Source organism: Bombina bombina, chromosome 7, assembly GCF_027579735.1.
Source record: "Bombina bombina isolate aBomBom1 chromosome 7, aBomBom1.pri, whole genome shotgun sequence".
NCBI classification, from domain to species: Eukaryota; Metazoa; Chordata; class Amphibia; order Anura; family Bombinatoridae; genus Bombina; species Bombina bombina.
This window is the reverse complement of record NC_069505.1, coordinates 183,537,093-183,565,025: the sequence shown is the minus strand read 5'-3', so window position 1 is coordinate 183,565,025 and position 27,933 is coordinate 183,537,093. Positions and strand designations below refer to the sequence as shown.

Here is a 27,933-nt window from a genome sequence, read left to right as displayed (position 1 = left end):
CGATAAATGGTTGATTTAGGTGCAATCTTAGTAGCAATAATATCCTTGCCTGTGAATCCCTTTTTGTGCAAAGCAATGATGACTGCACGTGTTTCCTTGCGGATAACCATGGTTAACAGAGGAAGAACAATGATTTCAAGCACCACCCTCATTTTAAAGCATCCAGGATTCCAGTCTGTTATTCTAACTCATGACAGAGTAGTCTCCAGCCTTGTCCTCGTCAACACTGACACCTGTGTTAACGAGAGAATCACTGACATGATGTCAGCTGGTCCTTTTGTGGCAGGACTGAAATGTAGTGGAATTTTTTTTGGGGGGATTAAGTTAATTTTCATGGCAAAAAAGGAATTTGCAATTAATTGCAATTGATCTGATCACTCTTCATAACATTCTGGAGTATATGCAAATTGCCATCATAAAAACTGAGGCAGCAGACTTTGTGAAAATTAATATTTGTGTCATTCTCAAAACTTGTGGCCAGAACTGTATATATGTGTGTGTGTGTGTCTGTGTGTGTGTCTGTGTGTGTGTCTGTGTATATATATATATGTGTGTGTGCGTCTGTGTGTACATATGCTTATATATACAGTATGGGGTATATTTATTAATGTGCTAGCGGACATGATACGATGTAGCGTATCATGTCCGCCGCACAATGATAAATGCCGACAGCATACGCAGTTGGCATTTATCATTGCACCAGCAGTTCTTGTGAACTGCTTGTGCAATGCCGCCCCCTGCAGATTCACGGCCAATCGGCCGCTAGCATGGGGTGTCAATCAACCCGATCGTATTTGATCGGGTTCATTTCTGTCCGCGGCCTCAGAGCAGGCGGACAAGTTATGGAGCAGCGGTCTTTAGACTGATGCTTCATAACTTCTGTTTCTTGATAAATCGGCACCTCTATGTGCGCTCACTCATACTCATCTCTCAAACACACATGCACATATGTATAAATTGCATTGCTTTGGTGTAGCCAAGTGCATATACTCAGCATTTTGTCTTTTACCCACTTTTGCTTATCACATTTATTCTTCCTACTCAGACAATGTGCTTGTGCCTCGCTCCCCCAAATTAGCTGCAAAGCTGCAATGTTATTAGTGCTCGGGCAGTTAGTCTCGGGCAGTTAGTGGGTTAATAAAATGAGACATTACATTTTATCACTTACGTTACAACCTCTGTCCGACAAGTGCTGGAAAAAAAACATTGCAGAGGTCACAAAATGCCAGTTATTTTATGCCCATGGGCCTATGGCAGCACAGATGCTTCTGGGCATCATACCCATCAGACTGTACAGGTAGATAAGTTAGTACCTGGGACCTCCGCGTTGTACAGCAGAAGCTTTAACCACAGGCAGCGTCGGCTGAACAACAGGTTCCACTGAAAGTGTGTTTCTTTCCACGGCAGTGAGGACCTGTTCTGATAGCTGAAAGATAATAAATCCGTTACCATCATTTTCATAACAGGAGACAAACAGCTCTGTCTGTCAATCTCTTGATGTAGTTGCTTCTCTGTCCACAGTGCTCTAACGTACCCCTCCAGCCTCTCACCCTTCACCCGCTCCTATATTACTATATGCAGCTCAAGCTTTAAATAGATATGAAAATCAAAATATTCTCAGGAGTGTGCAAGTGCCTTTGTACACTGTATGACAAAAGTGTTTGCAACAATGCTACACACTTTTAAACACTAAGGGCTAGATAAGAAGTGGAGCCCAGATTTATCGAATGCCCGCAAATGGGCAAATTTGCCCGTTTACGGGCATGCAAAAAATAACCAGCCATTACAAGTGGCTGGTTATTGCTACTGAGAGCTCGAAGTAGCAATTGGCGCTTATAAAATTAACCAGAGATCAGATCTCTGCTTAATTTTATAAATGTGCCCCAAATACAGTGATGTGTATTTTATTAAAAAAAATAAAAGTAGCATTTTTATTTTTTAATAAAATGAATGCACTAGGCAGTATTTTGGGGGTAAAGTTGGCAGTTGTGTTTCCAGTAGATATATATGTGTATGCTTATATACATATTTATTTATCTGTTAATATGTGTATATACACATATTAACACATGAATATATAGTATATGTATATAATCATACACATATATATATTTACAATTAGCTGCCATCATTGGGCGACTTACCCCCTTTTGCTGCGCTAGTTCTCATGCCGTCTCTGGCTCCCATTGGAGCCAATGGAAGAGCGCTCTCATGAGCACAATGCTTCCCAGCAATGCGAATGCGAGCTCGCATTCGCATTGCTGTCAACTTGTAATAACAGCACACATTAGCGTGTGCTGGTATTACTCAGTTTCAGAAAAGCGATATTTAGCGCTCCACTTGTAATCTGGTCCATTATGGCAGGATTGTGTGCAACAATGTATAACATTGGAAACACTGCTACAATATAGTAATACACTCTCCTAAGCATATTTATGTATGCTCTTAATCAAAGGATAACAAGAGAGCAAAGCAAATTTTATAAGGGAAGCGAATTGTAAAGGTTTTTAATTGCACAATTCATCTGAATCAATAAAATGTTAGTTTTCTTTTCATGTGCGTGTTTGCCCCCTTCCCCCAGCTGCCACTTGCCGTAAGCCTTTCTGGTCATGCAAGTAGTAGTGGGCGGCACCCCAACTCATGCACCACTGCAGTATAAACAGTAATCACAAGCTGCAATTCTCTCTTTATACTGAGGTGAGCGTTCAATGAGGGTTTCCTTTAAGGCTCCTGCATCTCTCAATTCTTGAGTGAATTAACTGCAGAGAATAACAAGGAGTTTGGTGATGCTGGAGAGGATACAGAAATAGAATAGACAACTCTAAGAGCCGATTCTCTAAAGTCATCACGTCAGGTGAGATTCTATAAGAAGACCTGCCAGTATTATAAGGCACCTCAGGGATTGCTTTAAAGGGACAGTCAAGTCCAAAAAAAACTTTCATGATTCTGATAGGGCATGTAATTTTAAACAACTTTCAAATTTACTTTTATCACCAATTTTGCTTTGTTCTCTTGGTATTCTTAGTTGAAAGCTAAACCTAGGAGGTTCATATGCTAATTTCTTAGACCTTGAAGGCCGCCTCTAATGTAAATGCATTTAGAGGGCACTAGAGGGCATTAGTTCACGTGTTTCATATAGATAACATTGAGCTCATGCTCGTGAATTTACCATGAGGACAGCTCTGATTGGCTAAACTGCAAGTCTGTCAAAAGAACTGAAATAAGGGGGCAGTCTGCTGAGGCTTAGATACAAGGTAATTACAGAGGTAAAACGTGTATAATTATAACTGTGTTGGTTATGCAAAACTGGGGAATTGGTAATTAAGGGATTATCTATCTTTTTAAACAGCAAAAATTCTGGTATTGACTGTCCCTTTAAAGGAACTTTTTTCAGACTCACCTCTCTTTTGGCAAAATCCAGACAAGGGGTGATATCCTCACGGTAAATGCGAGAGAGGAACGTACAAGTGCGGTCTAACGTTGGGCTCTCCTTCCAGGTCAGAAACTCTGATAATAGAAGGGCGTCCACCTGTAAAGTGCAGAAGATCTTCACCATTACACACTTGTCAGCTTCTGACTGTACCCAGGGTCATGTGACTTAAGGCCTGATAGTTTAAACCTTACTGCTCAGGCGAGATATTCTAAGAAGTCTCATCAGTACGGCGGCGCCCTTAATTTTTTTTTATCTTGAGACATGTTTATGTTGCTATGTAATGTTCTTTATGTAAAACAGAGACTCCTATATTATATTACAAGGCCTAAAAAAAAACTTGTGTGCTTTCTCTCTGTGCCGGCAACGTTTTAAATATCAGGCCCTTATTGCGCTACTTGTGGTATAATCAATAAGCTCACGCTCATGATGATTTAAAATTTTATCACCTAGATTTAGAGTTTGGCGTTAGCCGTCAAAAGCAGCGTTAAGGGGTCCCCCCCGCTAGTATTTAGAGTCAGGCAGGAAAGGGTCTAACGCTCACTTCCCTACTGCGATTCCAGGCTACCGCAGATCCCCTTACGCCAAATGCGTATCCTATCTTTTCAATGGGATCTGCCTAATGCCGGTATTTGGAGTCTTGGGAGACGTGATCGGTAGACCCTCTACCGACAAGACACCTACCGCCAAAAAAAGTCAGTAGTTAAGAGCTTTATGGGCTAACCCCGGAATATAAAGCTCTTAACTACTATGCTACAAAGTACACTAACACCCATAAACTACCTATGTACCCCTAAACCGAGCCATCCCCACATCGCCGCCACAATAATAAAAAATTTTAACCCCTAATCTGCTGACCGGACACCGCCGCCACCTACATTATACCTATGAACCCCTAATCTGCTGCCCCTAACATCGCCTACCCCTATATTATATTTATTACCCCCTAATCTGCCCCCCAACGTCGCCGCTACCTTACCTACACTTATTAACCCCTAATCTGCCGACCGGAACTCGCCGCCACTATAATAAATGTATTAACCCCTAAACCGCTGCACTCCTGCCTCGCAAACACTAGAATAAATTGTATTAATCCCTAATCTGCCCTCCCTAACATCGCCGCCACCTACCTACAATTATTAACCCCTAATCTCCTGTCCGCAACGTCGCCGCTACTATAATAAATTTATTAACCCCTAAACCTAAGTCTAACCCTAACACCCCCCTAACATAAAACATAATTTATGCTTACCTGATAAATTTATTTCTCTTGTGGTGTATCCAGTCCACGGATCATACATTACTTGTGGGATATTCTCCTTCCCAACAGGAAGTTGCAAGAGGATCACCCACAGCAGAGCTGCTATATAGCTCCTCCCCTAACTGCCATATCCAGTCATTCGACCGAAACTAGCCGAGAAAGGAGAAACCATAGGGTGCAGTGGTGACTGTAGTTTAAAATTTAGACCTGCCTTAAAAGGACAGGGCGGGCCGTGGACTGGATACACCACAAGAGAATTAAATTTATCAGGTAAGCATAAATTATGTTTTCTCTTGTTAGGTGTATCCAGTCCACGGATCATCCATTACTTGTGGGATACCAATACCAAAGCTAAAGTACACGGATGAAGGGAGGGACAAGGCAGGTACTTAAACAGAAGGGACCACTGCCTGTAGAACCTTTCTCCCAAAAATAGCCTCCGAAGAAGCAAAAGTATCAAATTTGTAAAATTTTGAAAAGGTATGAAGCGAAGACCAAGTCGCCGCTTTGCAAATCTGTTCAACAGAAGCCTCATTTTTAAAGGCCCAGGTGGAAGCCACAGCTCTAGTAGAATGAGCTGTAATCCTTTCAGGGGGCTGCTGTCCAGCAGTCTCATAGGCTAAGCGTATTACGCTCCGAAGCCAAAAAGAAAGAGAGGTTGCCGAAGCCTTTTGACCTCTCCTCTGTCCAGAGTAAACAACAAACAGCGAAGATGTTTGACGAAAATCTTTAGTCGCTTGTAAGTAAAACTTTAAAGCACGGACTACGTCCAAATTATGTAAAAGACGTTCCTTCTTTGAAGAAGGATTAGGACACAATGATGGAACAACAATCTCTTGATTGATATTCTTGTTGGAAACTACCTTAGGTAAAAACCCAGGTTTTGTACGCAGAACTACTTTATCTGTATGGAAAATCAGATAAGGAGAATCACATTGTAAAGCTGATAACTCAGAGACTCTACGAGCCGAGGAAATAGCCATCAAAAACAGAACTTTCCAAGATAAAAGTTTGATATCAATGGAATGAAGGGGTTCAAACTGAACTCCTTGAAGAACCTTAAGAACCAAGTTTAAGCTCCATGGAGGAGCAACCGGTTTAAACACAGGCTTAATTCTAACCAAAGCCTGACAAAATGCCTGGACGTCTGGAAGCTCTGCCAGACGCTTGTGCAAAAGGATAGACAGAGCAGAAATCTGTCCCTTTAAAGAACTAGCTGATAATCCTTTATCCAAACCCTCTTGGAGAAAGGACAATATCCTAGGAATCCTAACCTTACTCCATGAGTAATTCTTGGATTCACACTAATGAAGATATTTGCGCCATATCTTATGGTAGATTTTCCTGGTTACAGGCTTTCGTGCCTGTATTAAGGTATCAATGACTGACTCGGAGAAGCCACGCCTTGATAAAATCAAGCGTTCAATCTCCAGGCAGTCAGTCTCTGAGAAATTAGATTTGGATGATTGAAAGGACCTTGTAGTAGAAGGTCTTGTCTCAGAGGCAGAGGCCAAGGTGGAAAGGATGACATGTCCACCAGGTCTGCATACCAGGTCCTGCGTGGCCACGCAGGCGCGATCAAGATCACCGATGCTCTCTCCTGTTTGATTTTGGCAATCAGTCGAGGGAGCAGAGGAAACGGTGGAAACACATAAGCCAGGTTGAAGAACCAAGGTGCTGCTAGAGCATCTATCAGCGTCGCTTCTTGGTCCCTGGACCTGGATCCGTAACAAGGAAGCTTGGCGTTCTGGCGAGACGCCATGAGATCCAATTCTGGTGTGCCCCAACGATGAACCAATTGAGCAAACACCTCCGGATGGAGTTCCCACTCCCCCAGATGAAAAGTCTGACGACTTAGAAAATCCGCCTCCCAGTTCTCTACACCTGGGATATGGATCGCTGATAGATGGCAAGAGTGAGTCTCTGCCCAGCGAATTATCTTGGAGACTTCTAACATCGCTAGGGAGCTCCTGGTCCCCCTTTGATGGTTGATGTAAGCCACAGTCGTGATGTTGTCCGACTGAAATCTGATGAACCTCAGGGTTGCTAACTGAGGCCAAGCTAGAAGAGCAATGAATATTGCTCTTAACTCCAGAATATTTATTGGGAGGAGTTTCTCCTCCTGAGTCCACGATCCCTGAGCCTTCAGGGAATTCCAGACTGCACCCCAACCTAGAAGGCTGGCATCTGTTGTTACAATTGTCCAATCTGGCCTGCGAAAGGTCATACCTTTGGACAGATGGACCCGAGATAGCCACCAGAGAAGAGAATCTCTGGTCTCTTGATCCAGATTTAGCAGAGGGGACAAATCTGTGTAATCCCCATTCCACTGACTGAGCATGCATAATTGCAGCGGTCTGAGATGTAGGCGCGCAAATGGCACTATGTCCATGACCGCTACCATTAAGCTGATCACTTCCATGCACTGAGCCACCGAAGGGCGCGGAATGTAGTGAAGAACACGGCAGGAATTTAGAAGCTTTGATAACCTGGACTCCGTCAGGTAAATTTTCATTTCTACAGAATCTATCAGAGTTCCTAGGAAGGAAACCCTTGTGAGGGGTGATAGAGAACTCTTTCCCTCATTCACTTTCCACCCATGCGACCTCAGAAATGCCAACACTATGTCTGTATGAGATTTGGCAATTTGGAAGTTTGACGCCTGTATCAGGATATCGTCTAGATAAGGGGCCACTGCTATGCCCCATGGTCTTAGGACCGCCAGAAGAGACCCCAGAACCTTTGTAAAAATTCTTGGGGCTGTAGCTAACCTGAAGGGAAGAGCCACAAACTGGTAATGCCTGTCTAGAAAGGCAAACCTTAGGAACCGATGATGATCTTTGTGAATCGGTATGTGAAGGTAAGCATCCTTCAAATCCACTGTGGTCATGTACTGACCCTCCTGGATCATAGGTAGGATTGTCTGAATAGTTTCCATTTTGAACGATGGAACTCTGAGGAATTTGTTTAAGATCTTTAGATCCAAAATTGGTCTGAAGGTTCCCTCTTTTTTGGGAACCACAAACAGATTTGAATAAAATCCCTGTCCTTGTTCCATCTGTGGAACTGGATGGATCACTCCCATTATTAGGAGGTCTTGCACACAGCGTAAGAATGCCTCTTTCTTTATCTGGTTTACAGATAATCTCGAAAGGTGAAATCTCCCTTGTGGGGGGGAAGCTTTGAAGTCCAGAAGATATCCCTGAGATATGATCTCCAACGCCCAGGGATCCTGAACATCTCTTGCCCACGCCTTGGCGAAGAGAGAAAGTCTGCCCCCTACTAGATCCGTTGCCGGATAGGGGGCCGTTCCTTCATGCTGTCTTAGAGGCAGCAGCAGGCTTTCTGGCCTGCTTGCCTTTGCTCCAGGCCTGGTTAGATTTCCAGGCCGGCTTGGATTGCGCAAAAGTTCCCTCTTGTTTTGTAGCAGAGGAAGTTGATGCTGCACCTGCCTTGAAGTTTCGAAAGGCACGAAAATTAGACTGTTTGGCCCTTGATTTGGCCCTGTCCTGAGGAAGGGTATGACCCTTACCTCCAGTAATGTCAGCAATAATTTCCTTCAAACCAGGCCCGAATAGGGTCTGCCCCTTGAAGGGAATGTTAAGTAATTTAGACTTTGAAGTCACGTCAGCTGACCAAGATTTAAGCCATAGCGCCCATATTCGCCTGGATGGCGAATCCAGAATTCTTAGCCGTTAGTTTAGTCAAATGAACAATGGCATCAGAAACAAAAGAATTAGCTAGCTTAAGTGTTCTAAGCTTGTCAAGTATTTCAGTCAATGGAGTAGCTGTCTGAAAGGCCTCTTCCAGAGACTCAAACCAGAATGCCGCAGCAGCAGTGACAGGAGCAATGCATGCAAGGGGCTGCAGGATAAAACCTTGTTGAATAAACATTTTCTTAAGGTAACCTTCTAATTTTTTATCCATTGGATCTGAAAAAGCACAACTGTCCTCGACAGGGATAGTGGTACGCTTTGCTAAAGTAGAAACTGCTCCCTCCACCTTAGGGACCGTCTGCCATAAGTCCCGTGTGGTGGCGTATATTGGAAACATTTTTCTAAAAATAGGAGGGGGGGGGGGAAACGGCACACCGGGTCTGTCCCACTCCTTAGTAATAATTTCTGTAAACCTTTTAGGTATTGGAAAAAACGTCAGTACACACCGGCACCGCGTAGTATTTATCCAGTCTACACAATTTCTCTGGCACTGCAATTGTGTCACAGTCATTCAGAGCAGCTAAAACCTCTCCAAGCAACACCCGGAGGCTCTCAAGCTTAAATTTAAAAGTAGACATATCTGAATCAGGTTTCCCCGAGTCAGAGACGTCACCCACAGACTGAAGCTCTTCCTCAGCTTCTGCATATTGTGACGCAGTATCAGACATGGGCCTTAAAACATCTGTGCACTCTGTATTACGTCTAACCTCAGAGCTATTGCGCTTTCCTCTGAATTCAGGCAGTCTGGCTAATACCGCTGACAGGGTATTATCCATGATTGCCGCCATGTCCTGCAAAGTAATCGCTATGGGCGTCTTTGATGTACTTGACGCCATTTTAGCGTGAGTCCCTTGTGCGGGCGTCAAAGGGTCCGACACGTGGGGAGAGTTAGTCGGCATAACTTCCACCTCGTCAGAATCCTCTGGTGATAATTCATTTAAAGATAACAGCTGATCTTTATTGTTTAAAGTGAAATCAATACATTTAGTACACATTCTCCTATGGGGTTCCACCATGGCTTTTAAACATAATGAACAAGGAGTTTCCTCTATGTCAGACATGTTTATACAGACTAGCAATGAGACTAGCAAGCTTGGAAAACACTTTAAATCAAGTTAACAAGCAATATAAAAAAAACGTTACTGTGCCTTTAAGAGAAACAAATTTTGCCAAAATTTGAAATAACAGTGAAAAAAGGCAGTTAAACTAAGGAAATTTTTACAGTGTATGTAACAAGTTAGTAGAGCATTGCACCCACTTGCAAATGGATGATTAACCCCTTAATACAAAAAACAGATTAACAAAACGCAGTCATAACAACTGCCACAGCTCCTACTTTTGAAGCCTTTTGAGCCCTTCAGAGATGTCCTATAGCATGCAGGGGACTGCTGAGGGAAGCTGAATGTCACAGTTTGTAATTTTAACTGCACCAACTGTAACTTTTATACTATAACAGTGGAAAGCCTCAGGAAAAAATAAAGCCAGCCATGTGGAAAAAACTAGACCCCAATAAGTTTTATCACCAAAGCATATATAAAAACGATTAACATGCCAGCAAACGTTTTATATTGCACATTAATCAGAGTATATACCTCTGATAGCAAGCCTGATACTAGTCGCTTGAAATCACTGTATTTAGGCTTTAACTTACATTAATCCGGTATCAGCAGCATTTTCTAGCAAATTCGATCCCTAGAAAAACTTAACTGCACATACCTTATTGCAGGATACCCTGCACGCGATTCTCCCTCTGAAGTTACCTCACTCCTCAGACATATGTGAGAACAGCAGTGGATCTTAGTTACTTCTGCTAAGATCATAGAAAAACGCAGGCAGATTCTTCTTCTAAATGCTGCCTGAGATAAAATAGTACACTCCGGTACCATTTAAAAACAATAAACTTTTGATTGAAGAAAAAAATAACTATATTTTACCACTTTCCTCTAACTACCTCCAGCTATGTTGAGAGCTTGCAAGAGAATGACTGGATATGGCAGTTAGGGGAGGAACTATATAGCAGCTCTGCTGTGGGTGATCCTCTTGCAACTTCCTGTTGGGAAGGAGAATATCCCACAAGTAATGGATGATCTGTGGACTGGATACACCTAACAAGAGAAATATAATTTAATTGAAACAAAATAATATTCCTAAAAATAACTAAATTAATCCTATTTAAAACTAAATACTTACCTAGAAAATAAACCCTTATATAGCTACAATATAACTAATAATTACATTGTAGCTATTTTAGGATTTATATTTATTTTACAGGCAACTTTGTATTTATTTTAACTAGGTACAATAGCTATTAAATAGTTAATAAATATTTAATAGCTACCTAGTTAAAATAAGTACAAAATTATCTGTAAAATAAATCTTAACCTAAGTTACAAATACACCTAACACTACACTATCAATAAATTAATTAAATAAATTACCTACAATTACCTAAAATAATCAGCCAATCGTATTTAACTCGCATTCTATTGGCTGATCGGAACAGCCAATAGAATGCAAGTTTAATACGATTGGCTGATTGGATCAGCCAATCAGATTGAACTTTTTCTACCTTAATTCTGATTGGCCGATAGAATTCTATCAGCCAAAAGGAATTGAAGGGACGCCATCTTGGATGACGTCCCTAAAGGAACCTTCATTTGTCGAGAAGTCGTCGGTTGAAGAGGATGGCTCCGCGTCAGCTCCATTGAAGATGGCTCCGCTCCGGATGGATGAAGATTGAAGACACCGCCTGGCTGAACGCTTCTACCGGATGGAGGACCTTTTCTTTGCCGCTTGGATGAAGACTTCTAATGGATCAAGGACCTCCTCTGCGCACCTTGGATGAAGAATTCGGCTCGGCTGGGAGAAGACGACTCAAGGTAGGGAGATCTTCAGGGGGTTAGCGATAGGTTTTTTTAAGGGGGGTTTGGGTGGGTTAGAGTAGGGGTATGTGGGTGGTGGGTTGTAATGTTGGGGGGGTATTGTATTTTTATTTTCAGGTAAAAGAGCTGATTACTTTGGGGCAATGCCCCACAAAAAGCCCTTTTAAGGGCTGGTAAAAGAGTTGATTACTTTGGTAGTTTAGAATAGGGTAGGGACATTTTTATTTTGGGGGGCTTTTTAATTTTATTAGGGGGCTTAGATTAGGTGTAATTAGTTTAAACTTCTTGTAATTCTTTTTTATTTTTTGTAATTTAGTTTTTTTTTTGTATTATAGAATAGTTTATTTTATTGTATTTTATTTTAGGTAATTTATTTAATTAATTTATTGATAGTGTAGTGTTAGGTGCATTTGTAACTTAGGTTAGGATTTATTTTACAGGTAATTTTGTACTTATTTTAACTAGAACTAGGTAGCTATTAAATAGTTATTAACTATTTATTTAATAGCTATTGTACCTAGTTAAAATAATTACAAAGTTGCCTGTAAAATAAATATAAATACTAAAATAGCTACAATGTAATTATTAGTTATATTGTAGTATATTAGGGTTTATTTTCTAGGTAAGTATTTAGTTTTAAATAGGATTAATTTAGTTATTTTTAGGAATATTATTTTGTTTCATTTAAATTATATTTATGTTAGGGGGTGTTAGGGTTAGGGTTAGACTTAGGTTTAGGGGGTTAATACATTTATTATAGTAGCAGCGACGTTGCGGGTGGGAGATTAGGGGTTAATAATTGTAGGTAGGTGGCGGCTATGTTAGGGAGGGCAGATTAGGGGTTAAAACAATTTATTCTAGTATTTGCAAGGCGGGAGTGTGGTGGTTTAGGGGTTAATACATTTATTATAGTGGCGGCAAGGTCCGGTCGGCAGATTAGGGGTTAATAAGTGTAGGTAAGGTAGCGGCGACGTTGGGGGGGCAGATTAGAGGTTAATAAATATAATATAGGGGTTGGCGATGTTAGGGGCAGCAGATTAGGGGTTCATAGGTATAATGTAGGTTGCGGCGGTGTACGGAGCGGCAGATTAGGGGTTAATAATATACAGCAGGTGTCAGCGATAGCGGGGGCGGCAGATTAGGGGTTAATAAGTGTAAGGTTAGGGATGTTTAGACTCGGGGTTCATGTTAGGGTGTTAGGTGCAGACTTACAGAGTGTTTCACCATAGGAAACAATGGGGCTGCGTTAGGAGCTGAACGCTGCTTTTTTTTTTTTTCAGCCCAAAATGCCCCATTGATTCCTATGGGGATATCGTGCACGAGCACGTTTTTCCAGCTTACCGCTACCGCAAGCAACGCTGGTATTGAGGGTTGAAGTGGAGCTACATTAGGCTCAACGCACCCTTTTTTGAGCCTAACGCAGCCCCTCAGACATCTCTAAATACCAGCGTTGTTGGAAGCGTGCGTTGGGAAAAAAAGCCAGCGTTAGCTACGTGGGTCTTTACCGACAAAACTCGGGCTGATTTATGAAAGTGCGAGCTGACATGATACGATGTAGCGTATCATGTCTGCCACACATCGATAAATGCCGACAGCATACGCTGTCTCCATTCATCATTGCACAAGCAGTTCTTGTGAACAGCTTGTGCAATGCCGCCTCCTGCAGATTCGCGGCCAATCGGACGCTAGCAGGGGTGTCAATCAGTCCGATCGTATAGGATCAGGCGGATTGATGTCTGCAGCCTTGGAGCAGGCAGACATGTTATGGAGCAGCGGTCTTTAGACTGCTGCTTCATAACTGCTGCTTCCGGCAAGCCTGAAGGCTCGCGCGGAAACAGGGGCATCAAGCTTCATTCGGAACTTGATAATTCTGCACCTAGAAGTCTAAGCAGATTTAAGATTTTGTTGTTACCACAAAGTACATAAAACTATTAACCACAATCAGACTTGAGAATCTAACTACTCATGAACATTAACAAATTTGCAAAACCATGTATTTATCATTTACAGAAAGGTTAAGGGCACACTGAAGTATTTACTTGTAAATGAAAAAATATATATTTATATAGTTTACTTTTTTGGAAACTGGAAGATCCTCTCCTGAATAAATGTACTTTTTATTTCCATTATTGTGGAGGAGGTATGTGTCTGTACACCAGTACAGCAGCTGTAGTTACCCTTATCAGCCAATTGGTCCCTAGGGATTTGTTATACACAAACATGCATTTCCCGCTAGCCAAAATATTACTTTAATCCTTTATATAATGTTATTGTCAAATTTTACCATGAGAGCATTCTAAGGTAGGCTCAGGGGCATGCATGTCTTGAACACTATAAGGCAGCTGTGTTTGTAATAATGTTTGCAGCTAGTTCTCTATGCCAGATAAAATATTTTTATTTAATGTTCCTTTAATGATGTGAAGAACCTTCTGGAAGATGTGTTAGTTACAGATTTAGTAAAGGAAATGTGTGAGCTATGTATGATACCATCCTAAAGATTAAATGAGTGGCTATGTATTATAGCATCCTAATGATTAAATGAGCGGCTATGTATGATACAATCCTAATGATTAAATGAGCGGTTATGTATGATACAATCCTAATGATTAAATGATCGGCTATGTATGATACCATCCTAATGATTAAATAATCGGCTATGTATGATACCATCCTAATGATTAAATGAGTGGCTATGTATGATACCATCCTAATGATTAAATAATCGGCTATGTATGATACCATCCTAATGATTAAATGAGCGGCTATGTATGATACAATCCTAATGATTAAATGAGCGGTTATGTATGATACCATCCTAAAGATTAAATGAGTGGCTATGTATTATAGCATCCTAATGATTAAATGAGCGGCTATGTATTATATCATCCTAATGATTAAATGAGTGGCTATGTATTATACCATCCTAATGATTAAATGAGCGGCTATGTATGATACAATCCTAATGATTAAATGAGCGGCTATGTATGATACCATCCTAATGATTAAATGAGTGGCTATGTATGATACCATCCTAATGATTAAATAATCGGCTATGTATGATACCATCCTAATGATTAAATGAGCGGCTATGTATGATACAATCCTAATGATTAAATGAGCGGTTATGTATGATACCATCCTAAAGATTAAATGAGTGGCTATGTATTATAGCATCCTAATGATTAAATGAGTGGCTATGTATTATATCATCCTAATGATTAAATGACCGGCTATGTATGATACCATCCTAATGATTAAATGAGTGGCTATGTATTATATCATCCTAATGATTAAATGAGCGGCTATGTATGATACCATCCTAATGATTAAATGAGTGGCTATGTATTATATCATCCTAATGATTAAATGATCGGCTATGTATGATACCATCCTAATGATTAAATGAGCGGCTATGTATGATAAAATCCTAATGATTAAATGAGCGGTTATGTATGATACCATCCTAATGATTAAATGAACGGCTATGTATGATACCATCCTAATGATTAAATGAGCGGCTATGTATGATACCATCCTAATGATTAAATGAGCGGCTATGTATGATACCATCCTAATGATTAAATGAGCGGCTATGTATGATACCATCCTGATGATTAAATGAGCGGCTATGTATGATACCATCCTAATGATTAAATGAGCGGCTATGTATGATACCATCCTGATGATTAAATGAGCAGCTATGTATGATACCATCCTAAAGATTAAATGAGCGGTTATGCATGGTACCATCCTGATAATTAAATGAGCGTTTACATATGAAACCATCCTGATGATTAAATGAGCGGCTATGCATGATACCATCCTGATAATTAAATGAGCGGCTATGTATGAAGACCATCCTGATGATTAAATGAGCGGATATGTATGTTACCATCCTGATAATTAAATGAGCGGCTACGTATGATACCATCCTGATTATTAAATGAGCGGCTATGTATGTTACTATCTTGATAATTCAATGAGCTGCTATGTATGATACCATCCTGATGATTAAATTAACGGCTATGTAGTTACCATCCTGATAATTAAATGAGCGGCTATGTATGATACCATCCTGATGATTAAATGAGCGGCTACGTATGATACCATCCTGATGATTAAATGAGCGGCTATGTATGTTACCATCCTGATGATAAAATGAGAGGCTATGTATGATACCATCCTGATGATTAAATGAGCGGTTATGTATGTTACCATCCTGATGATTAAATGAGCAGCTATGTATGGTACCATTCTGATGATTAAATGAGCAGCTATGTATGGTACCATCCTGATGATTAAATGAGCAGCTATGTATGTTACCATCCTGATGATTAAATGAGCGGCTATGTTTGATATCATCCTGATGATTAAATGAGCGGCTACGTATGATACCATCCTGATGATTAAATGAGCAGCTATGTATGATACCATCCTGATGATTAAATGAGCGGCTATGTATGTTACCATCCTGATAATTAAATAAGCGGCTATGTATGATACCATTCTGATGATTAAATGAGTGGCTATGTATGATACCATCCTGATGATTAAATGAGCGGCTATGTATGTTACCATCCTGATGATTAAATGAGCGGCTATGTTTGATACCATCCTGATGATAAAATGAGAGGCTATGTATGATACCATCCTGATGATTAAAAGAGCGGTTATGTATGATACCATCCTGATGATTAAATGAGCGGCTATGTATGGTACCATTCTGATGATTAAATGAGCGTCTATGTATGGTACCATTCTGATGATTACATGAGCAGCTATGTATGTTACCATTCTGATGAATAAATGAGCGGCTATGTATGGTACTATTCTGATGATTAAATGAGCTGCTATGTATGATACCATCCTGATGATTAAATGAGCTGCTATGTATGGTACCATCCTGATGATTAAATGAGCAGTAATGTATGATACCATCCTAAAGATTAAATGAGCAGCTATGTATGTTACCATCCTGATGGTTAAATGAGCGGCTAAGTATATTACCATCCTGATGATTAAAAGAGCGGCTATGTATATTACCATCCTGATGATTAAATGAGTGGAAATGTATGATAACATTCTGATGATAAAATGAGCGGCTATGTATGTTAACATCCTGATGATTAAATGAGCGGCTATGTATGATATCCTCCTAATGATAAAATGAGCGGCTATGTATGATACCATACTAATGATTAAATGAGCGACTATATATGATACCATACTAATGATTAAATGTGCAGCTATGTATGATAACATTCTGATGATAAAATGAGCGGCTATGTATGATACCATCCTGATGATTAAATGAGCGGCTATGTATGATACCATCCTGATGATAAAATGAGCAGCTATGTATGATACCATCCTGATGATAAAATGAGCAGCTATGTATGATACCATCCTGATTATTAAATGAGCGGCTATGTATGATACCATTCTGATGATAAAATGAGCGGCTATGTATGATACCATTCTGATGATAAAATGAGCGGCTATGTATGATACCATTCTGATGATAAAATGAGCGGCTATGTATACCATTCTGATGATAAAATGAGCGGCTATGTATGATACCATCCTGATGATAAAATGAGCGGCTATGTATGATACCATCCTGAAATCGTTACCATCCTGAAAAGTACCTATTGTGTAATAATGACACATGATTAGATGTTATAGGTGAGTCTTCTATATGTACAGGAGACTGTATAATACACCAGAGAATGAGGACCTCCTATTGACATTATGTCAACAATATTGAATGCTATTCCAGTGACAATGACCTAAATGTAGTAAAACACATCCAAGAAATTAACATCTGGCTGAGAAATCTGTAACATCCCAACTCAACAATTTCAGAATTCCTACAATTTTCAGTCATCCCTCCTCAGGTTGTGTTATCAGCTCCATTATAATAAAGGGATACATTTTTTATCTTGCAAATGTTACAGTGAATGTAAATTTTGATGCTAAAGTGCCCAGTTTTTAAAAATTTGATTAAAAACAGGGGCACTTTGGGGGGAGGGGTCTAGCCACGCTGGAAGATGGCTGCTAGTTAGAAGGGTTCCCATCTCCGATTGTCAGTACATATTGATGGTATGAAAACCTTCCAATCCTTCTCCCTCCCTTCGTCCCAATCCCCCCTCCCCTTCATGCCATCTAACATAAACATTTTCTAATACATACTCCATTGAGTCGGAAGTGGAGATACTTCCCCTGTTTAGTTACTCTGTACAGGTTATCTGCTCCATACGTGGAGTATTGGTTTAATCAGATACTTTGGTTGCTTTGGTTGACCGAATACAAAGATTCTTTATAATCTCCTTATTGCCTATATTTTAGGCACCCTCTCTCCTCTCTCTTTTCAGTCTACTCTTCTCTCTACCTCTTCATCTTTTCTCCTTTTCTTCTCCTCCTCCCCCTTTTTTTTTTTGTTCTCTTCCCCTCCTGCAACATGCCCTACAGACTCAGTAGGTTCCAGGACCACTCCTTTCAATTGACCTCCATAAATGCCAAAGGACTTAACAGTCCAGGTAAAAGATCCATAGCACTTAGGGAACTGAACAAATTAAAAAGCCAAATTATATTGATATAGGAGACACATTTTCAAAAAAGTAGAGAACCACATTGGACTCCCATGCACTACCCCATATCTTGTTTTGCCTCAAGGCCAAATAAAAAAGGAGGAGTGGCATTCTTATCCACAAATCATTACCCTTGCCGGTTACACACACTGTCAAAGACCGAGAGGGCTGCTATGTTCTCCTAGTAGGCCTACTCTATGGCCAACAACTCACACTCTTAAATACATATGCCCCTAACCAAACCCAGAATAATTTTTTTAAAACAATCTCGAACCTGCTGCTAGACCATGCCAGGGGGGTGGTATTCTTGGCTGGAGATTTTAATCTCTTAATTGATCCGTTGGTAGATGCTTCGAGAGGGGCTACCAATGTTCCCAAGTCCGTGGTCAGGGTAGTGAAAAACTCCGTGAACAATCTCTCACTTCATGATGTGTGGAGAACATTACATACAAACATGAAAGACTACACTTTTTACTCCTCTCCCCATAATTGTTACATGCGGATAGATTACATATTTACAGACTCTCACGGCCTCTCCCTTACTAATCAATGTGACATAGGCAATATAAAATGGTCAGACCACGCCCCTGACACCTGCTCCGTTCTCTGGCCAGATCTCCCAATCACATCCAGGACATGGAAACTTGATGACACACTGCTAGATAATCCAGTCATTCTCGAGGAGGTGGACAGAGATCTAGTTGAATACTTTTCAGTTAACAAGAATACTGCCTCATCGCCTCTAGTTGAATGGGAGGCGCATAAATCCGTGGTGCACGGCCTATTTATCAAACACAGTGCGAGGATTGCCAAACAGTCTAGGGAACAGCACACTAACCTCCTGGCTAGGATCAGTACACTCGAGAATAAACATAAGCGAGACCCTTAAGCATAATTTATTAAATGCAAGAAAAGAACTAAAGCACTTCCTCATAAGAGTACACCAATGCAATGCCCTATATCTCAAACAATACTATTATGAGGGGGGCAACAAACCTGGGAAAATTTTAGCAAGAAACCTTCGTAGGAAACAGCTATCAGCATACATTCATTCCCTAAAAACAAAAGACGGTCAGCTTTTCAGTAAACTTATAGCCTCCACCTTCCGAGAATACTATAGATCACTTTACAATATAGATAACCTGAGTCTCCTCCTTACTCACAGTCCAAAACAGCTAATCTTAGAGAAAACACTGGCATCTTCTTTCGAGATCTCAACCTCCCCTCCTTGAGTGACAAAGCGAAAACAAATCTTGAATCTCCTATCACATTAGAAGAGTTACAACAGGCTATCAAAGACACACCGACAGGCAAAAGCCCAGGCCCAGATGGCTACACCCCCAGATATTATAAAATTAATATAAAATATAAATATAAAAACATACTGTCCCCTCACCTGCTCAAGATCTTTGACAATTTAAGAGACAACCCCAATCTATCTAGATCACTTTTAGAGGCACACATTACAGTCATTCCTAAACCAGGGAAACCAGCCTCTTGCCCTGAGAACTTTAGACCCATTTCACTTATAAATACTGATATGAAACTACTAGCTAAGGTTCTTGCCAATAGGTTAAATAAACATTTGCCAAGTCTGATATCTAAAGACCAACTGGACTTTATTCCCGGACAGGAAGCCCGAGGTAATATCATCAAAATCCTACAGCTAATAAACCATGCTAAAGTTACAGAAACTCCCCTGGTCTTTTTGCGACCGATGCAGAAAAGGCCTTCGATAGAGTTTGATGGTCTTTTCTACGCAGAGCAATGGTGGAGATGGGTGTCCCAAGACCTTTCTTGAATATGTCTATTGCCCTATATTCCTACCCAAAGGCAAGAATAAGAATCAATGGTACACTCTCTGAATCCTTCAACATTAACAATGACACCAGACAGGGGTGTCCCTTGTCTCCACTGCTTTTTGCCATTTCTATGGAGGTATTGGCTCAAAAAAATAGAAATAACAAAGGGATCAAGGGACTTGCTGTAGGGGACACTGAATACAAACAAGCTATCTATGCTGATGATGCACAGTTCTCCCTTACAGATTCCGAAGCCTCCATCCCAGAACTTCTTGCTGAGCTGAGCAGATACAGCAAGATTTCAAATTTCCAATTAAATATCACCAAATCTGAAATTTTAAATATAAATACCAACCCGAAGATCGCACAACACTTAAGCAACAAATATAATATCCCCATTGCTCAGCATAAACTGAAATATTTAGGGATATATCTCACCCCCTCCTCCCATGATTTATACAAATTCAACTACACCACACTAAAAAATGAAATAATCTGAGATCTATTGATCTGGAAAAATAAACAACTCTCATGACTTGGCAGAATCGGGGTCCTAAAAATGAACATCCTACCACGAATCTTGTATTTACTTCAGACCCTACCCATTCTGCTCCTCGAATGATTTGTTGTCCAATAGCAAAAAGCTTTTGAGCAATATATTTGGGCTGGATCCAGACCCAGAATTCCAAGAAAAACCATGTATCTCTCTATAGATAATGGAGGACTGGGTGCTTGCAGGCATACAAACACGCAATAGTGTAAAATAACACTACAACATATAGTTGAATGGGCTCACAACACCAACAATAAGGCATGGATTCAAATAGGCTGAGGTGATGGTAGGTGGCGCAAATCAATGCTGATTCCCTGTAGTGAAGTGTTAATATCTCAATGTTTATTGTTAGTTAAGTGAGTTCCGTGGTAAATTCTATTTGCTTTGTTTAAATTATAGTGTCGATTTCTATTAATATATAGATTTCTATTAATAATATACTCCTTATATAAATATAAATAAATAAAATGCCTTTAGTTGGTAAATAAAAACAATTTATTTTCACAATATGTTAAAATGTATACACTTTATGTACTATTGACACCGGTGTCTAAGATTACTATAAAAGATACTAAAAATTGGACAAGCATAAAATAAAATACAATTTCAAGTTAAAATGATATATTTTCAAGTTTAAAATGATACTTTTACGTTGAGTGTTAGTGTTACACTTTGCTAATTTCCACAGTGAGGCCTAATTTCAACGGTATGTTACAGTATTATTAATATTCATATACTTTAGCTGTGGACTGTTATTAGTCTCAGTCTTTTGACGAAATGACCTTACAGTATTGGCCGGGTATATGTGATGGTACACTATATTCTAGTAGTGCTGGTTGTGCTGTTTTAACAGTGCTCTAAAGTACCTTGAAGTGTATCCGTCTGTTGTTGCTGTATCCGTTGGGGAATATTGCGGTTAAATATATGCCGCTACTTGATTCCCTTAAGTGTGTCTGTTTAATGACACGTTTTAAGTATACTGCGGTTAAATAAATGCCGCTGCTTGAAATGACTGGGTTCGATGGATGAGTGGAGATGTTAAATCTCTCAGGCGGTTAAATATATGCCGCTGCGGTGACTTTGTTGCAGTATAAGCTCTACCTGCAGTAAAAAAGTGTGGATGTTGTTATACCCACTGACGTGAGTGTTTCCTGTGGCTTTTCGTGACCGCTTGAAGTGTTGTCGGTCAGTGACCGATCTGGTTCTTCAAGGATGATGGTTCCTGATATTTTGTCCGTCGGGTGTGAGATCTTTATCACTTCAGTTGTTGAGACTTCTGCTTCCGTTTACCGTCGGTCAGTGACGATCTGCCTGTGTGCTTGGATGTTTAGCTGGAAGCGCTCTTCTTGTGTCCTGTGGTCTTGCAAATCTGTGTGAGGTTGCTCGGGTATCAACGCGTTTCGGCTTCAAAGCCTTTCTCAAGATACCAGATGGGTGGATTGGCCTGCTATTTATACCTGTTTCGGTTAACTGTTAAACTGCCAGTATGGTGTCGTTCCAGTTTTCACTTTGGGTTAGTTCGTGATTTTGTGGATGTTAGCATTCAACAAGACTTAATTCTGGTTAAATTATCTTTCTTACGTGCTTTCTGATATTTTTACTTTCTGATATTCTTGTTTTACATATTTATTGTTTTACATATTTATGCTTTATCGATTGTAAATAATCATTTCTTATTTTGCATATTATTGCAACATGGCTATAAGGAGTATGTATTAATCATATAGCAAAATTTAATTTTGGGTATTTTTCTAATTTGTCGTATGTGAATGTTCATTTATTATTGTTTTTTGTTGTGCATATTTTGGAGTGTGTTGTTACGTTATCCTGATATTGCGCTAATTCGCATTTAGGCGCTAAAACCATAATTAGCTTAGATCAGATTATAGGTGAAATCAATATGCAATTTATAATATCGATATTGCTTGGAAATTGATCGGGGTTTACTGTATTTTCTACTATAGGTTTTATATACCCTGTATTTGTGGGTTTGAAGTTGCCACACATATAAATTTGAATTTCCAAGATTGTTACTTTTTGTACTTCGTTGACAGACTTTAACATGTGTGTATTTCTAAAAAACGTACTCTAAATTTGGGTTGGTACAACATTAACTCCTGATGTAGAGTATAACGGTGAACTGCTACTTCTTTGACTTAACGTCTTGGTTATTAAAGAGTGTCTTACAAGTTATTACGTGTGTCTGATAGATTATAATATTGATTTTAAGTGATATTAATGTAGTTGTTAGTGTGATGAAAGTCTATATACAATTAGGTTTGGAGTATACTACAGGATGGCGTTTAGGTCCATTTCACTGTTTAGACCTTTTGGGTATAGAGTTCCCATTTCAAATATTAGTCTGGCTTCTTGGTGTAGAAGTTTTTTTCCCTAGATTACCTCCTCTGCTGTCAGGTTTAATCTTTCTAATGCCCCAAAATAGCATTTCATTTGGATTTCCTTTATGACATGTTTTAAAGTGTGCGTATAGTTTTGTGTTGTCTCTTTGTTTTTCAATACTTAGGATGTGCTCTCTCATCCTGTCCTTCAACTTTCTACTAGTTTGGCCTAAGTATTGAAGTTTGCAAGTGCATTCTATTAGATATATGATATTGGTATCCGTGCATCTGATAATGTCATTAATTTTTACTTCTTTATTTGTCACAGTTGATCTTACTGATTTAGATTTGATACTGTGTTTACAAGATTTACACTCGTGGCATGGGAAAAAGCCAGATATGCTTTCATTGTTAAGGTTTCGTTGGACGGTGTGGTTTTTTTGTTGTTTGTACTCGCTAGGTGCTAGGATATTTTTCAGATTTGTAGCCTTTCGAAATATAATATCTGGATGTTGTTTTAGTCGTTTCCCCAGGATAGGGTCACTTTTTGCAAGGTGCCAGTGTTGCTTAATGATTTTTTCTATTTGTTTGTGTTGGCTGGAATATGTAGTGATGAATGGAATGTGATAGGGGTCTCTATCTTCCTGTTTTTTCATGTTAATTTTTTCCTCCAGAAGGACCTTTCTATCTATTGCTCTGACTTGTTTTTTTGTGTCTACTAGAGTTTTGGGGTGATATCCCTTTTCGGCAAATCTTTTGTCTAAAATTTCAGCTTGTGTGTCATAGTCAGTTACTTTGGTACAGTTCCTTCTTATTCTCGAATACTGTCCTTTAGGTATATTATTTTTCCATTTTGTGTGGTGGCAACTTTTATAGTCAATGTAGCTATTTGCATCTACTTTTTTAAAAAAAGTTGTGGTGGTGATCTCGTTATTTATTATGGCTATCTCTATGTCTAGAAAGCTAATTTTAGTTTTGTTATGTTCATGTGTAAATTTTAGACCGAAGTCGTTATTGTTGAAGTCTAGTATGAACTCCTCCAGTAGTTCCTCATCTCCTCTCCAAATTATGAATATGTCATCTATGAACCGTTTGTAGAGCACGAGATTCGCACCCCAAGGAGTATCAGATAAAAATTGCTCTTCAAAGTGTCCTACAAATAAATTGGCATAACTGGGTGCGAATCTCGTGCCGATAGCTGTTCCTCTTTTTTGTATATAATGGTTACCATTAAAAGAAAAGTAGTTGTTTCTAAGTATAAATTCCATACATTGTAATATAAATTCTTTTTGGGGTTTTTTCATATCACTGTCTTTTGTTAAAAAGGAATTTGTGGCTTCTAAGCCTTTTGTATGGTCTATGCAAGTGTATAAGCTACTTACATCACAAGTAACTAAGATGTAATTTTCTTTCCAATTAATATGGTCAATTAAATTCAGGAAATGCTTAGTGTCTCTTAAGTGGGAGGGTATGTTTTTTACATATTTTTGAAGAAAGAAGTCTGTGTATTGAGATAGGTTTGATGTCAGTGAATTTATTCCGGATATTATGGGACGTCCTGGGGGGTTAGTTAAATCCTTGTGGATTTTCGGTAGGAAATAGAAAACTGGGGTTCTGGGATGTTCTGTCAGAATAAAATTGAATTCTTGTTTGTTTATTATGCCTTTGTCTTTAGCTGAGATGATCATTTTATCTAAATTCTTTTTCATTTGCTCAATAGGGTTACCTGTTAATTTATTGTATGTTGTTTTGTCCCCTAATAATCTTTCTGCTTCTTTAAGGTAATTTTCTGTGTCCATAATGACAACTCCTCCCCCTTTATCAGCCTGTTTTATAGTGATGTTTTTGTTCTCTTTAAGCTCTTTTAGGACCTCATTTTCTTTTTTACTTAAATTCCATTTGAGCTCTTTATTATCTTCTAGTTTTTCAATATCCTCTTTTACCTTTTTTTCAAATGTCTCAATCATGCTACCTTTTTCTTGAGTGGGATTAAAAATGGATTTTTGTTTGAAATTAGTGTGGATATATTCTGATGTGTAGTTACTGTTATTTTCCAGAGGGTTTCTCAAAAAATACTTTTTTAAGGCTAGTTTTCTTGTGAATCGATTCACGTTTATCAGTGTTTCAAATTTGTTGAGTTTACAGGACGGGGCAAATGATAGACCTTTGTTGAGTATTGTTTTTTGTTTGTCATTAAGTGTTAATTTACTCAGATTAAAGATACCTTTAGGTTCTATTTGGATTTCTTCGTTGCTTTTTTTGAGTCTCCCTCCCCTTCCTCTGTTTCCTCTAATCTTCTTTTTCCTTTCGGTGGGTCGTGTGTTTGGTTTGGGCCTTCTTCTAAATAAGATCTGTGGTTTATTGCTTTCGTGGATGTAGTGGGGGTTCTGGCTTCTTCTTCATGACTTAGTGCACTGTATCTATTCTGGTGTTCTAAATTTCTTTCTGGTGGATGTGTGGTGGTGCTCTGTTTTTTTAAATTATCTTTAGTTTTTGGTGATTGTGGTCTTTTAAAACTTTCCTTTGGTGTTTCCCTATCTACTTGTTCTTTATTTTGATTTCTCCAAGTGTGATTGTGATTGTAATTATCATAATTGTGGTTGTCAAATCTTCGTTCCCCATAGTTTCTATAATTTTGAAAATATGAAACTCTATTGTCATCTTGGTAGTGTTCATATTTGTTAAAACGTGAGTCTCTGTTATCACCTCTATACTGTTCATTTCTATTGTAGTATTGTTCATTAGCATCTCTATAGTTGTTTCTGTAGTGGTGATTTCTATTTGAATTTTGGTAATAGTTTGAATTTTGGTAATCATTCTGTATATAGTTTCTGTGTTCTGGTGTATATTCCTCTTCCGTGTTTTGTCTAGTACCTTCCTTGTGTGAATGTCCTGTGTCCCTTTTTCCAAGTAATTCTCTATTACTATGTTTATATTCATTATAAGTGTAGTTGTCACGTCTGTAATTTTTATCTCTATCATTGTCCCAGTTTCTGTATTGGTTATAATGGTTACTTGGTCTTTGAAATCTATTCATGTAATTTCCTTTGTTATGATTGTGGTATCTTTGATAGTTATAGTTACTATCATTACGTGTTTGATTTAAGGTCTTTCCTGTGTTTTGTTGTTCAACCTGCATGTTCCCTGTGTCAGGTTCATTAATGAATTTTTTATTACTAAAGAGTAATCTGTGATTGGGTGGTGTGTCTTCATTGGTATTATCTATTTGTCTTTTGTAGTCCTCAATGTCTCTATTGAATTTTTTCCATTTTATTTCTATTATGTCTTTGTTTAGTTCACCTAGTCTTTTAGCTATTTCTTGTTGTTTTGTGTTCAGAGAATCTGTTAGGTCTGTGTGTTCCAATTTTTCTTTATAGTTTTGGATTTTGATCCCTAATTCCTGTGAAGTTATTTCTCTTGATTTTATAATTACTGTTATGAGTTTAAGGGAAGCAGTTTCCAGAATGTCAAACCACTCTTTACTATGTTCTTCATTTAGTTCGAACGTACAATCTTTTTTAAGTCGTAGGCCCCTTGGGACCATATTTTCTTTTACGTATTTGTTTAGGAAAGCTAACTCCAATTTTTGTTTTATTTCCTTAAATAGAATGTTTTCTAATTCACTTATAGTGTCTTTCTCATTGATGTAATCTATTTTATTGAAATTTGAATTCACGGGGTCAATTTTATTTGAAATATCCTCAAGGATGTTATTTCTAGTATTAAATATGTCCATTCTTCCGGTATTTCTCACTTGGTGGCCTTTCTTATCAGTCTAGGGATAAATTAATGTATGTGCGTTTGTGATAGTGGTTGGACTGATAGTAAGGGGGGAATATTGCACACCTTATAAAACTTTATCCCAATGTTTTATACAAATTAGCTGAGGTGATGGTAGGTGGCGCAAATCAATGCTGATTCCCTGTGGTGAAGTGTTAATATCTCAATGTTTATTGTTAGTTAAGTGAGTTCCATGGTAAATTCTATTTGCTTTGTTTAAATTATAGTGTCGATTTCTATTAATATATAGATTTCTATTAATAATATACTCCTTATATAAATATAAATAAATAAAATGCCTTTAGTTGGTAAATAAAAACAATTTATTTTCACAATATGTTAAAATGTATACACTTTATGTACTATTGACACCGGTGTCTAAGATTACTATAAAAGATACTAAAAATTGGACAAGCATAAAATAAAATACAATTTCAAGTTAAAATGATATATTTTCAAGTTTAAAATGATACTTTTACGTTGAGTGTTAGTGTTACACTTTGCTAATTTCCACAGTGAGGCCTAATTTCAACGGTATGTTACAGTATTATTAATATTCATATACTTTAGCTGTGGACTGTTATTAGTCTCAGTCTTTTGACGAAATGACCTTACAGTATTGGCCGGGTATATGTGATGGTACACTATATTCTAGTAGTGCTGGTTGTGCTGTTTTAACAGTGCTCTAAAGTACCTTGAAGTGTATCCGTCTGTTGTTGCTGTATCCGTTGGGGAATATTGCGGTTAAATATATGCCGCTACTTGATTCCCTTAAGTGTGTCTGTTTAATGACACGTTTTAAGTATACTGCGGTTAAATAAATGCCGCTGCTTGAAATGACTGGGTTCGATGGATGAGTGGAGATGTTAAATCTCTCAGGCGGTTAAATATATGCCGCTGCGGTGACTTTGTTGCAGTATAAGCTCTACCTGCAGTAAAAAAGTGTGGATGTTGTTATACCCACTGACGTGAGTGTTTCCTGCGGCTTTTCGTGACCGCTTGAAGTGTTGTCGGTCAGTGACCGATCTGGTTCTTCAAGGATGATGGTTCCTGATATTTTGTCCGTCGGGTGTGAGATCTTTATCACTTCAGTTGTTGAGACTTCTGCTTCCGTTTACCGTCGGTCAGTGACGATCTGCCTGTGTGCTTGGATGTTTAGCTGGAAGCGCTCTTCTTGTGTCCTGTGGTCTTGCAAATCTGTGTGAGGTTGCTCGGGTATCAACGCGTTTCGGCTTCAAAGCCTTTCTCAAGATACCAGATGGGTGGATTGGCCTGCTATTTATACCTGTTTCGGTTAACTGTTAAACTGCCAGTATGGTGTCGTTCCAGTTTTCACTTTGGGTTAGTTCGTGATTTTGTGGATGTTAGCATTCAACAAGACTTAATTCTGGTTAAATTATCTTTCTTACGTGCTTTCTGATATTTTTACTTTCTGATATTCTTGTTTTACATATTTATTGTTTTACATATTTATGCTTTATCGATTGTAAATAATCATTTCTTATTTTGCATATTATTGCAACATGGCTATAAGGAGTATGTATTAATCATATAGCAAAATTTAATTTTGGGTATTTTTC

General features: G+C 38.8%; 1 protein-coding gene across 2 annotated transcripts in view; it reads right to left on the bottom strand.

Annotated features, from left to right (window-relative positions):
* The window catches only part of RAB3IL1 (RAB3A interacting protein like 1), a 156,461-nt gene that overhangs the window by 20,534 nt on the left and 107,994 nt on the right, over positions 1-27,933 (bottom strand). The window contains exons 6-8 of one of the 2 annotated variants that reach the window (XM_053720463.1): positions 3,401-3,529; positions 1,314-1,426; positions 1,169-1,192 (exon numbers count right to left, since the gene is read on the bottom strand). In XM_053720463.1, coding sequence (XP_053576438.1) covers positions 1,169-1,192; positions 1,314-1,426; positions 3,401-3,529 — 266 coding nt within the window. The remainder of the gene's footprint in view (positions 1-1,168; positions 1,193-1,313; positions 1,427-3,400; positions 3,530-27,933) is intronic. The other variant, XM_053720464.1, reaches the window with a different exon arrangement.